This window comes from Loxodonta africana, chromosome 16, assembly GCF_030014295.1.
Source record: "Loxodonta africana isolate mLoxAfr1 chromosome 16, mLoxAfr1.hap2, whole genome shotgun sequence".
NCBI classification, from domain to species: domain Eukaryota; kingdom Metazoa; phylum Chordata; class Mammalia; order Proboscidea; family Elephantidae; genus Loxodonta; species Loxodonta africana.
In genome coordinates, this window is record NC_087357.1 from 32,848,937 (window position 1) to 32,859,829 (window position 10,893).

Here is a 10,893-nt window from a genome sequence, read left to right on the forward strand (position 1 = left end):
AGCACCGGGATTGGCGAAACTGGAGCCCCGCGCGGCGCGACCCGGCTCCGGCCTCGGATTGCTGGAAGCCCTCGCGGCGGCGGCGGCGCCCTGGTCAGCGCCCTCCTCCCAGGGCCTGGAGCGGCTCTGCTTGCCTCTGCCGCCGCTCTAGTCAGGCCCGTGGTCCGCCTGCGCCCTGCCCGGCCCGGCCTCCTGCCCGCCCTCCCGCCTGCCGTGCCCGCCCGCCAGCCCGCCGGCCCGCGCCTCCCGGCGCCCGAGCAGCCCGCGGGCTGGGTCCCCGCGGCCCGAGCCGCCGCGGCCGGGCCCCTGCAAGAGGCTGAGATGACTTCCAAGGAGGACGGCAAGGCGGCGCCGGGGGAGGAGCGGCGGCGCAGCCCGCTGGACCACCTGCCGCCCCCGGCCAACTCCAACAAGCCGCTGACGCCGTTCAGCATTGAGGACATCCTCAACAAGCCGTCTGTGCGGCGAAGTTACTCGCTGTGCGGGGCGGCGCACCTGCTGGCCGCTGCGGACAAGCACGCGCCGGGCGGCTTGCCCCTGGCGGGCCGCGCGCTGCTCTCTCAGACCTCGCCGCTGTGCGCTCTGGAAGAGCTCGCCAGCAAGACCTTTAAAGGGCTGGAGGTCAGCGTCCTGCAGGCAGCCGAAGGTAGGCGCCGTCACTCGGTTCCCCTGCGCCCGCGCCCTGCCTACCTCCTCCAGCGCCGGCTGCCAGGGCCCTCCAGCCCGAGCCGCTGCTGCTGGGAGTGGGGATGAGTGGTACAGGACCCAAACCCTATTTCATAGGGACCTTTGGGTAGGCTAGAGTCTAGGAGTGACCCGGGAAGTGGTGGAGGGAACCCAAGCTCTCGCGCAGTCGGTGTGTTTTGCCCAGCGCCCTCCGGCTCCCAGTGGCCAGGGTGCTCCCAGCCCTGCCCATGGGGTGGGGAATCGGGAGCCTTTTGCTGGGACCTCCTGGGTAGGGCAGAGTCGGGGTTATTGGGAAGGGGTGGAGAACCAGGGTTCACACCGCAGCCCGGCGTTCCTGTCAGCCTCTCTCCCACTCTTAGCTACCTCGTATCTTTCAAAACAACTTAGGTAGGGGACAGAGGCTAAAGCAATTTTTCCTAGGAATGTCCGGTAAACTAGAGGCGCAGAAGGGAGGGTTGCTGAGGCGAGGCTTGCCCTAGCCCAGGTGGCTGATGAGAGGGGACTGGGGGACAGCAGGCCGGATGGGCCTGGGTGGGATAAGATGCGGGGGGAGCTATGCGACCAGAACCGGGTGGGGTCTCCTGTTCCCTGCCAAAGTCTATACTATAGTTTCCTCGCAGGCCGCGACGGGATGACCATCTTTGGGCAGCGACAGACTCCCAAAAAGCGACGGAAGTCGCGCACGGCCTTCACCAACCACCAGATCTACGAGTTGGAAAAGCGCTTCCTCTACCAGAAGTACCTATCCCCCGCCGACCGCGACCAAATCGCGCAGCAGCTGGGCCTCACCAATGCTCAGGTCATCACCTGGTTCCAGAATCGGCGCGCCAAGCTCAAGCGGGACCTGGAGGAGATGAAGGCCGACGTGGAGTCAGCCAAGAAACTAGGCCCCAGCGGGCAGATGGACATCGTGGCGCTGGCCGAACTTGAGCAGAACTCGGAGGCTGCGGGCGGCGGCGGCGGCGGCTGTGGCAGGGCAAAGTCGAGGCCCGGCTCTCCCGCGCTCCCGCCAGGCGTCCCGCAGGCCCCGGGCGCCGGGCCCCTGCAGCTCTCGCCCGCCTCCCCGCTAACGGACCAGCCGGCCAGCAGCCAGGACTGCTCAGAGGACGAGGAAGACGAAGAGATCGACGTGGACGACTGAGCAGCGTCCAGGATCTTTCGCCGCCCCGGGCCCCTAGCGCCTGCAAGCCCGCCGCCTCCCGGACCGGACCGCCGAGGGGAGCTGGGACCCCCTCTGCACCTCCCGCCTCCTCCCCTGTTCCCGGCCCGGACTTGGCTCCCGGCAGCCGCCTCTTCCCTCTCGAAGCAATAAACCCGGGCTGGCCAGCCCCGCCGGCCGTCGCGCACGGCCTCCGCTGAACCGGGAGCCCTCGCCGTGCAATTCTGTATGGCTTCTGTACAAATATTTAAACCTAGAGAGCGGGTTGCTCCCACCGCAGCCTGATTTCTTTTTTATTTTTTAAAACCTCGGATATTTCGATGTTCTCAAAGCTCTGGGGCTGCCCGGTTTGCTGAGAGCGAGGCAGAAGCAAGGGTACCGAACACTAACCCCGCTGTCTGGAGGAGTGGGTGGCCTGGCTGTTTTGATTTTTCTCTGCATGTGGCGAATGCACCCGCCGGCTCCCTCCTCGCCTCCCTGGGCCACTTACAGTTGACTTCGTTTCTTTCCTTCTTCCTTTTTTCCCCCTCGTGGGAAAGGGGTGAGAGGGGCAGCCGGGTCCTGACTTGCAAGTTTCAAATCGATCTTTTCTTCCCCTCCCGCCCCCCCCCCAAGCGAGAGAAGCCTGTTTTCGATGCCATTTCTGCCTCCCATGCCCACTAACGCTATTTTAAAGATCCCTCTGCCCCTTGCGGTTTCCTTGGACTGACTACTGGGGTCCGGCTCTTGAGGACAAAGCAGGGGTGAAATCCAACCAACCAAGCAACGAAAACAAAACCCAAAGCCCTAGAATTATTTTTTACTCTTTTTAGAATTTTTTTGCATGTGACAGAGACAGAGAGGAGGCCATCCAAGCCCTCACCCCACCTCCTCCTTAGCTCTGGGTCTGTCTTGCTGTCTCCAACACCCCGCTCCTAGCTTGACTTGGCCAGAGAGGGTAGCCCGATAAGAGTGGGTCCCACGTGCCCCTCCCCTCCTCCCGCCCTGCTTTCTCCTCCCCGGACTGTACCCAAGGCCTCTTTCTCCGATAAATAAAGTCTTTGCCATTTTATTAGAACCAGCGGTGATGGTGTCTGAGTGCTGGGCCGGGTTCTGGGAAGCCGCGGGGCAGGCTCCGCTTCTCGCAGCTGCTTGTGACCAGGCGTCCGGATTTTGGAAATTTGGAGGAGTCTTAGGGCAGGCATGAAAGTGCGGGGCGCGGGCGAAGCATCCAGAGGAGGCTCTTCTGGCCTGCAGACACGCCGCCGCGCTAAATCGGAACAGAAGCGGCCTTCGCCAGGTCCGGGTAAAAAGCGAGGCGGGCTGCCCTGGGAGAAAACGTAGTGTACGTTGGGGCCGCCACCGGTGCAAAATTAATTTGTGTGGGACAAGGAGTGGGGAGGGACTTGCACTGTGGCTCGTATGTCCCACCCCGGCCAAGACAGCCTTCTTCCAGCTCTCCTCAGATCCCTGGGAGGTGGGAAGAGCCTCCCACGGGCTGCAGGCCCGAATCGCTCCTTTGGACAGCAGAGGGTAGCCTGGGGACTCCCAAGTTTCTGTTCCCGCACGAGGGTCTCACCCTGGAGAGGGGTGAAGCCCAAGGCACGAAAGACAGGCGGAATTATTTCGCAAGCAAGCACCAGGAGCAGGAAGCACCTGAGAGTTGGGGTGAATTTCTGGTAGCATTCACCAATTCTGGGTCCCGCGCTCGGCTAGGGGGCAGAGACATCGATCTGGAAGGGACTCTCTGGGGTCAGAAGCGTCCGCGCTTTCACTTTTCGGGACAGAGCGGATTTTTTTCTGGGCTTTTGTTGTCTCTGGTCTGGCAAGTAGCCGCTGTCACCAGAGCGGGGTTCCGCCTCCAGGCCGCTCGGCTCTCTTTCTCCGCAAAATTGATGTGAGAAATGCGCATCTGGTCTCGGGTAGGCGATGGGGGCCCCCGGGCCTGAATCAGGAACTGCGTGTCCGGAAGGAAATGGAGAGGCAGGGGAAACAGAAAATGAGGAGCACCGAAAGATATGCCCAAAGCAGAGAGAAAACGAAGAGACACAGAAGCTGAGGAGGGAGAGAGAGAAAGAGAAAAAGCTACACAGAGAGAGACACACAGACCGAGGGAGAGAAAGAGAGTGGGAACGGGAACAGGGGAGCGAAGAGAGAGGAGAGAGAAGGGAAGAGGCGGCCGGGCAGCCGGGCGGGCGTGCGGCCGGTTCCTCCCGGGCGACATAAATCGCCCTCTCTCAGGATGGATGGGTCTGTAATTCGGAGCGCGGACCATGAAGGCCGGGACGAATGGGCCCGGGCGGCCGCTGACAGGCGACAATAGCCGGGCCCAGCCCCCCGCGGCTCCGGGTGCGGGCGCGGCCGCGGCCCTCCGCAGCCCAGAGCGCGCTGGCGCTGGCGACCATATGGTTTTTGAATTTTCTTCACAATTTGTAGACAATTTGATGGATTAGGTCCCCGCGCGCGCCTCTCCGTCACAAAGGCGGCGCAGGGACCGCGGCACGGCGGTCACCCGGGCATCTGCGCCCGCCATGCGCACTCCCCCCTCCGCCGGGCCCCCGCCCCGCGCCCAGAGCCCCGGGCCGCCCGCCCAACACGCCCATGAATCCCAATGAAGCGGCCCTGGAACCTACGGCCGCTTCCTGCTTCTCGGCCGGGGGCCGGGCCCTGCCGGGTCCCTTCGGACCAGGGGCGGCGGCCCCCGGGCTGAGCCCACCGGAGCTGCTGCGCCCGCAGGGCGCGCAGCTAAGCAGGCGCATCGGGGCTGAGGAGAAACGGGGCCATTTATCCGCCCGTCTAGTTAAAGCGGGTTATTTGTTTGCTTCTCCGGCCTCCCCCTCCCCTCCCCCTTCCCCTCTTCCCCCTCCCTTCCTCTTCTGCCTTTTATTCTTTTGTCTCTAAATGGATTTAATGAGCCTGAAAAACATGACAATTGAATATAACCAAGAAATAAAAAATAACGAGAGAGGAAGGAGGAAAAGAAAGAAGAAGGTAAAGGATTAATAAAAGAAAAAATCCATTCGAATCCGCGTATGTTTGTTGTAAGTCTTTTCTGCACCAGGTCGCTCTCGGAGCTGGGGAAATGGAAACGAATCCGACCCGGTTCCTGCCCTCAAGGCGCTCCAAGTCTAGTGTGCGAGACCCGCCGCGCCCCTGATTCAAATAGGACTCCTGGTCAGAGGGGCAGTTAAACGCCGCCTGCAGTACAAGGAGCCATGGCTCCGGGGCGATGGGGGCTTCACGGAGGAGGTGGCGTTGGATCCCGGCCTTGAAAGACGAAAAGGAAGTCATTGTTTCGATAGGCAGGAGAGAAGGGCGGGCGGAAAGGACAGGGCAGTCGTTGGAGGGAAGAGGGAGTGAGGCGTCCTCTCCAGCCCTGGGGTGGCCTGAGCCGGGAAGACCCGGAGAGCGCTCTGCGTACAATTTGGCTAGTGGAGTCAAGCAGCCCTGCAGTATCCTCCGCTCTACTGGATTCCAGGCCTCTGCCAGGGTGCCGATGAGCTTGCGGAGACCCGAGACAGCGCGTGTGGCAGGACGAGCACCGCGGCTAGGCGCTGGACTTCCAGCCCCACCAGAAAGGGAGGCGATGGGAGGTCGGCGGCCCGGCAAGGGCTGAGCGGCTGGGATCTAGGGGGCCTGAGCTCTAGTCCACACCCTGCTCTGTTCTCCCAATTGAGGTGAGGACCGCTACCCGCACTCGGGCTGGAGCGCTCCAATGCCCTTGGCTGCACCTCAGAGCTGTGACTCCTCCTTAGGCGCTGCGGCCAGGACCTGTGGTCAGAAAGAACCTCTAACCTGGAGCAAGCGGAGGCCCTGGGTGTCTGCGCGGGCGCCTGCCGGCTTGGCTGTAGGTGCAGCGGTGTGCGCGCCGCAAGTGTTCGCTCGGTGGGAGCGGGGCGTGTGCATCGCGTGTTTCCTCCCCAGGTTTGAATGTGCGTGTGGGTGGTGTGCTGTCATGTGAAGCCCTGTGGGCCTTGCGCCCATTCTCAGGACGGGATTCCTTAAGGCTGGCGACGCCCCTGGATTACCCGCTGTTCGGCCGGATTGCCATCCCCAGCTGGGGCCGTGGCCGTCCCAGGCCATCAGGACTCCTGCCTCTCCGTGCACCCACTTTTGGTTCCCGGCTGTCCGGAGGAGGGCTCTCGGCTTTGTCCTTTCCTTCCCTCTGGGTCTAGGCCTCAGATCAGGCAGCTAAGCCCCAGGACACGGGAGGCTTCTGATGGGGGGGGCGTGCCCGAGACCCCACAGCGCACCGACAGGCCAGGGCCCCATCGCGCCACCGGGTTTGGCTTTCCGGGCTCCGCCTTTCCCAGCCCCGCGGCCTGACAGGCGGCGCCGGGTGAGGCCAGGAGGCGCAGTTCCTTATTTTACGAGGTGTCGGGCCGGTGTCAGACGCGGCTCCGATAAGTAATACTCCAGTCTGAGGGACCAGAACGTGGTAATTAATCCCAAAGACTTAAGTGTATTTTAGTTCAGGAGAAAAAAAATCACTAATTCAATCGTCCGGAAAATTGAAGTTTGATGCATGAGTCCCCCCTGAAAGGGACGGGCTGGGGCCTCGCGCCTCCCCTCCGCCCCTGCCCGTCGGCGCGGGTACCCCCTCCTCTCCACCCTCTGAGTCGCCCAGTTCAGGGAAGTCTGCCAGCCGGGTCCTGTGTGGTGTGGCCACCGAACGCAGGGCACCTAGGTTTTGCTCCCCCACCCCAACAAGCAGCCCCACCCCAACAAGCAGCTGCCTTTCCTTGGGTCCCAGAAAGTGGTTTGTGGGAGAATACTGACGCCCTCAAACACACACACCTGGGAAGGTGCATAAGGGTGCTCATGAGGCGTAGGAGGGTACTAGATAAGGGACCCTGGTGGGCAGTGTCAGGGACTGCAAGTCTATGGGGAGGGGATAGGAACCTGAGTGGGCTGGGGTCCTGAGGGGCAGGGCAGGAAGTGGAGGAGTAGGTGTGTCTGTCAGGTGGCAGTGAGTGGGACTGGTACTATGGGTGTGCTGGGTGGTGGTGGTTGGACTGTAGGTGTGAGGGGCTATGTGCGAATGGGTGCATACCTAGACTGCCTGTGCCTGAAGGGAGCTCTCAGCAGGGGCTGGCAGGCCTGGGTGAGCAGGGAGACTGACCCCTGAGTGTGTCTACAGGTCATGCCTCCAAAGTAGGTTTCCCAACTCTTTGGTAAAGCTCCTGGGACTGGAGTAATGGAAGAGGGGGTTTCTGTGCCTGATGTGTGTGTGGGGGGGGCAGTATCCTGGATGGGGAAGTCCCACCTTGAGTATCTCTGGAGTCCCACCTCTATATGCTCCCGGTCCAGGGCTGCTATCAGGAACTCACTCTCTATCTTCCCAGTCCTGGAGAGACCTGGGGCTGAGGGTGTGTGTGTGGGCAAGCTGTGTCAGCCCCATCAACGGTGCATCCCTGCATGTGTCAGCAAGTGTGTGCAAATGAGGGAGACCGAGGATGTGCGGCTGATTGATGGAGACTGAGCGTGTGCAACTGGGGGCCACTGGGCGTGTGCGGCTGCGTTCGTGTAACTGATGCAAACTTGTGTGTGCAACTAGGTGTGACTTTGTGCAATGGAGTGGAAAGGAGTAAAGCTGTCACTGGGGTGGGTGTGACCAGTGGTTGAGCGATGCCCCAGGTTATGTGATGTGTGCAGAGAGCTGGTATGAGCAGATAAACGGGAGAAAGAACATTGATGTGGAACTAAAACTACACACAGACATACAGACAACCAGAATCCTAGCTCTAAACAGCTTGGCCAAGCTGGCTACTTGAATTTACAGTTAGAATGGGGATGAGGGGGCATGAGAGGAAGAGAGCAGAAGGTGGAATAGAGAACCTCTAGCCTGGGTTCTGAAGGCAGCTGAGGCCAGTGAGTGTGCACGGTGTAGGCACCAGGACTCTGCTTCTCTGAGAACAGATGGGGGGGTGTGCACACGCGCCCATGCACGCGCAGGAGGGCCCCACTGTTGATGCGTAATCATTGGGTTGCCCTGCTTGCTTTCCTCTATCCCCATTCTGGTTGGTCCCCAGACTCGACCTTTGTCTCCTGAGTTATCTGCAGACTCAACCTTGGCTCCACTGGTCCCAATTGCCCTCAAAGGTTCAGCTTCAGCCAGCACACTCCAGGGCAGTTCCCCCCCACTGTGGGGGCTCAGTCCCACCCAAACTGAGGAGGGTACAAATAACAATAGTCACATATGTGCACGGTGGATGGGAGTGAAACTGTCCTGCCTGCTTTGGAGTCTGGTCTGTGTATGTTTGAGTGTGTGAGGGGTTGCTGTTCATCGGCATGTGCATACAGGTCTGTTCAGGCTTCCCCACAGAGAGCTGCATGTGGCTAGTCAGCCTGAGTGGGGTGGACGCAGAGGAAAGCAAGATTGGTTACCTTTGGGTATCTTGGAACCTGTGTGAGTTATCAGCATGTGTATGCTCAGGTTCAAGGTGAGCTGTCACCACATCTGGGTGCAGATGTGACAGGCGAGCACATGCCCAAGTCAGGGCTCACATCAGGAGCTGTGGAGTCCAGGGCTCTGCTGAGAAGGGGACCCAGGGCTAAGAGTCCCTTTCTCTAAGAAATGGGGACTTTCTGCTTCTCCTTGCTCCAGTACAGGCCGATTTGGGGGCTAGAATAGGGAGGAAGTGACCCCCCCATCTCTTAGCGGCTGCTCAAGATAGAGTGCCTGGGTCTCCCTCCATAATGGGCTCTCCCCTCCCTCCTGCTGTCTTGGAGGAGGCTGCCTCAGGCCCCGCTGGGGCCACATGCCAACATGTAGACATAGGGAGGCCCAGGGAGGCCCAAGGGCCTGGAGTGGCTCCTGGGCACACACACAGTGCCACTCAGACACCTCACAAACAATGCAAACACACACAAGGCCAGCATGCAGGCATACAGACCTACCATGCAGAGACCCAGCACACATCCACAGTCACACAGACACACAGGATGACCCAAAACACAGTGCAGTCACATGAGACACAGCAGACTCGTGGAAATACAGGCAGCCAGCAGCACAAACAACAGTGGAGCAGATGCACCATCACCACCGTTATATACACAACCCAAAGCCAGTGACAGGACAGCTCCTAGTCACACAAGCACACAACACACCCACTTCCAGACACTCTGCAAGCACAGGGTGGGGAGGGAGCTGGCTGGCTTAGGCGACTTTGGGGGAACCGCTGCTTGGCTGATGTTCTGACGGAGGGTCCAGAAGCCAAGGAGGTGGTGAGTAGCAGACAAGAGAGGTGGGGCGGGCAGGCTCCAGCAGCTGGCTACAGGGAGCTCCTGGCCCTTGGCCCAGGGATATCCAAATCGCCAACCATCCCAAGAAATGCAATCAAAGCTGCTTGCTGCCCACCCGCCCTACACAATGGCTCTGGCTGGAGTCGTTATCATTTTTGTTAACTTTTTATCGACTGTTTGCTAGATGGCATGTCAGTAAAGTGTATGATTTGAGATGAAAAATTAGGCAGATTAACCTGAGGGGAGAGCCTGATTGATTACTAAATAGGATCAATTTGAAAGTTTTAGTCCTGGCGTTTCGCAGAGCCTCTTAATACTTCAAACTTCAATTTTACGGGCGATTGAACTAAGCATGTTTCTGACAAAATTGATATATGTATTAATTTGCTTTAACTGGTGATTAATTACTCTCCACTGAAAGAATTATATGGAGCTGTTTGCCTGCGATTTGCATATTAATCAAATTCTAGTTGATAATTCTGCCGGTGGGGGCGTCGGGGGTGGGGCATGGGGTACAAGGGTGTAAAGGGGTGTTTGCACGTGAGCCGGTGTGTGTACCGGTGTGTGTGGAGGGCTCCCCGCCCCCTCTTTGCTAGCTCCCTGCTTAGCTGCCAGTTTAGTGCATTAAAACCAAAGATGCAGAACGAGTTTGCCCGGCTATTTGGCGGGAGCAGAAATTGCCTGTCCGGTTTTATGATCTGCTCAGCCTGAGCAGCCGGGTCCTTAATGTCCCCTGTCAAAGTGTCCGCGATTTAAAGGGAAAACGGCCCCCGCTTTAGCGGCATGAAGGCCTGACAAGGTACGAGTCAGGGGTGAGGCCCCCCCCTTAAGCAACTACCCCCCCAGGACCATGGTTTCTGGATGGCGCCCAGCGGTGAGGACCCTGGGAAACACAGCTGTGTCCTTGAGGCGGCCCTAGTTCCTGGGACCCCCACAACACTCATATACACGGAGGCACATGCGGGCACAGCAGAGATCCAAAGTCGCTGTCAGACACTGTCACTAGTGCTGACGGGCAAGAAGCCATCCTCTTAGACACACACAGATACAGCTACCCAGTCACAATCCTGTTCACTTAGCCCCTAGCGCTTGGGCCTGTCTGTAGAAACACTCAGCAACCCCACACACCCAGACACACAGAACCACACACAGGCAGGGAGCACACATAGACAGCCAAGTCACGTCCACACAGCCTCTCAGGCATGCGTGGCCACACGCACTCAGACACACCACAGTCAAAGAGCCACACACAGACCCCGTTCACAAATACACACATCCAGGCACGGAGCCCTCTGGCACGGGGATTCACACCGTCACGCCCTGGACGTTCCCTCACACCCTCCCGGGCATAAGCACTCCCCACCACTCCCTCCCAGTCCCCTAGCTCGGCCTGACGCTTTAAGCTGAAGGGGGCGGGGAGGCGCCACCGAATCAACTTTTTCTATCTCTTGATTCAAAGGGTAGGAGTGTAATTAAAACCAGATAATTAATGAGACAATATTCCTCCAGCTACATCTTTAATGAACAAACCCCTTCAGGGCAGCCTCTTCTTCTAGGCTCATTAAAGAGAAGAAAGTTGGGAGACTCCTGGACTTCCCAGCGCGTTAATAACCAACCCGGAGTGGGCTCTTCAGCTTGCGGCGCGGGAGCCCCCGCCGCGGCCCCGGGCTGAGGTCCTCCCCCACCACTTGGTCCTCTTGAAACCACCCTGTCCAACACCGGCGGGGCCCCACCACCTCCAGTCACCCCCAGCGGCCCTACCAACCGCTGTTGGGTGACCCCCGGCTCCTCCGGCTCCCTCTCTGGAGTCCCTTCACCTGCAC

General features: G+C 59.7%; 1 protein-coding gene across 1 annotated transcript; it reads left to right on the forward strand.

The window, feature by feature from the left end:
- Nucleotides 1-321: 321 nt before the first annotated feature.
- Nucleotides 322-1,828, forward strand: LBX1 (ladybird homeobox 1). Its single transcript, XM_010589055.3, has 2 exons — nucleotides 322-646; nucleotides 1,308-1,828. Exons 1-2 carry the CDS (start codon nucleotides 322-324, stop codon nucleotides 1,826-1,828), a joined length of 846 nt encoding a protein of 281 aa, XP_010587357.2.
- Nucleotides 1,829-10,893: the final 9,065 nt, after the last annotated feature.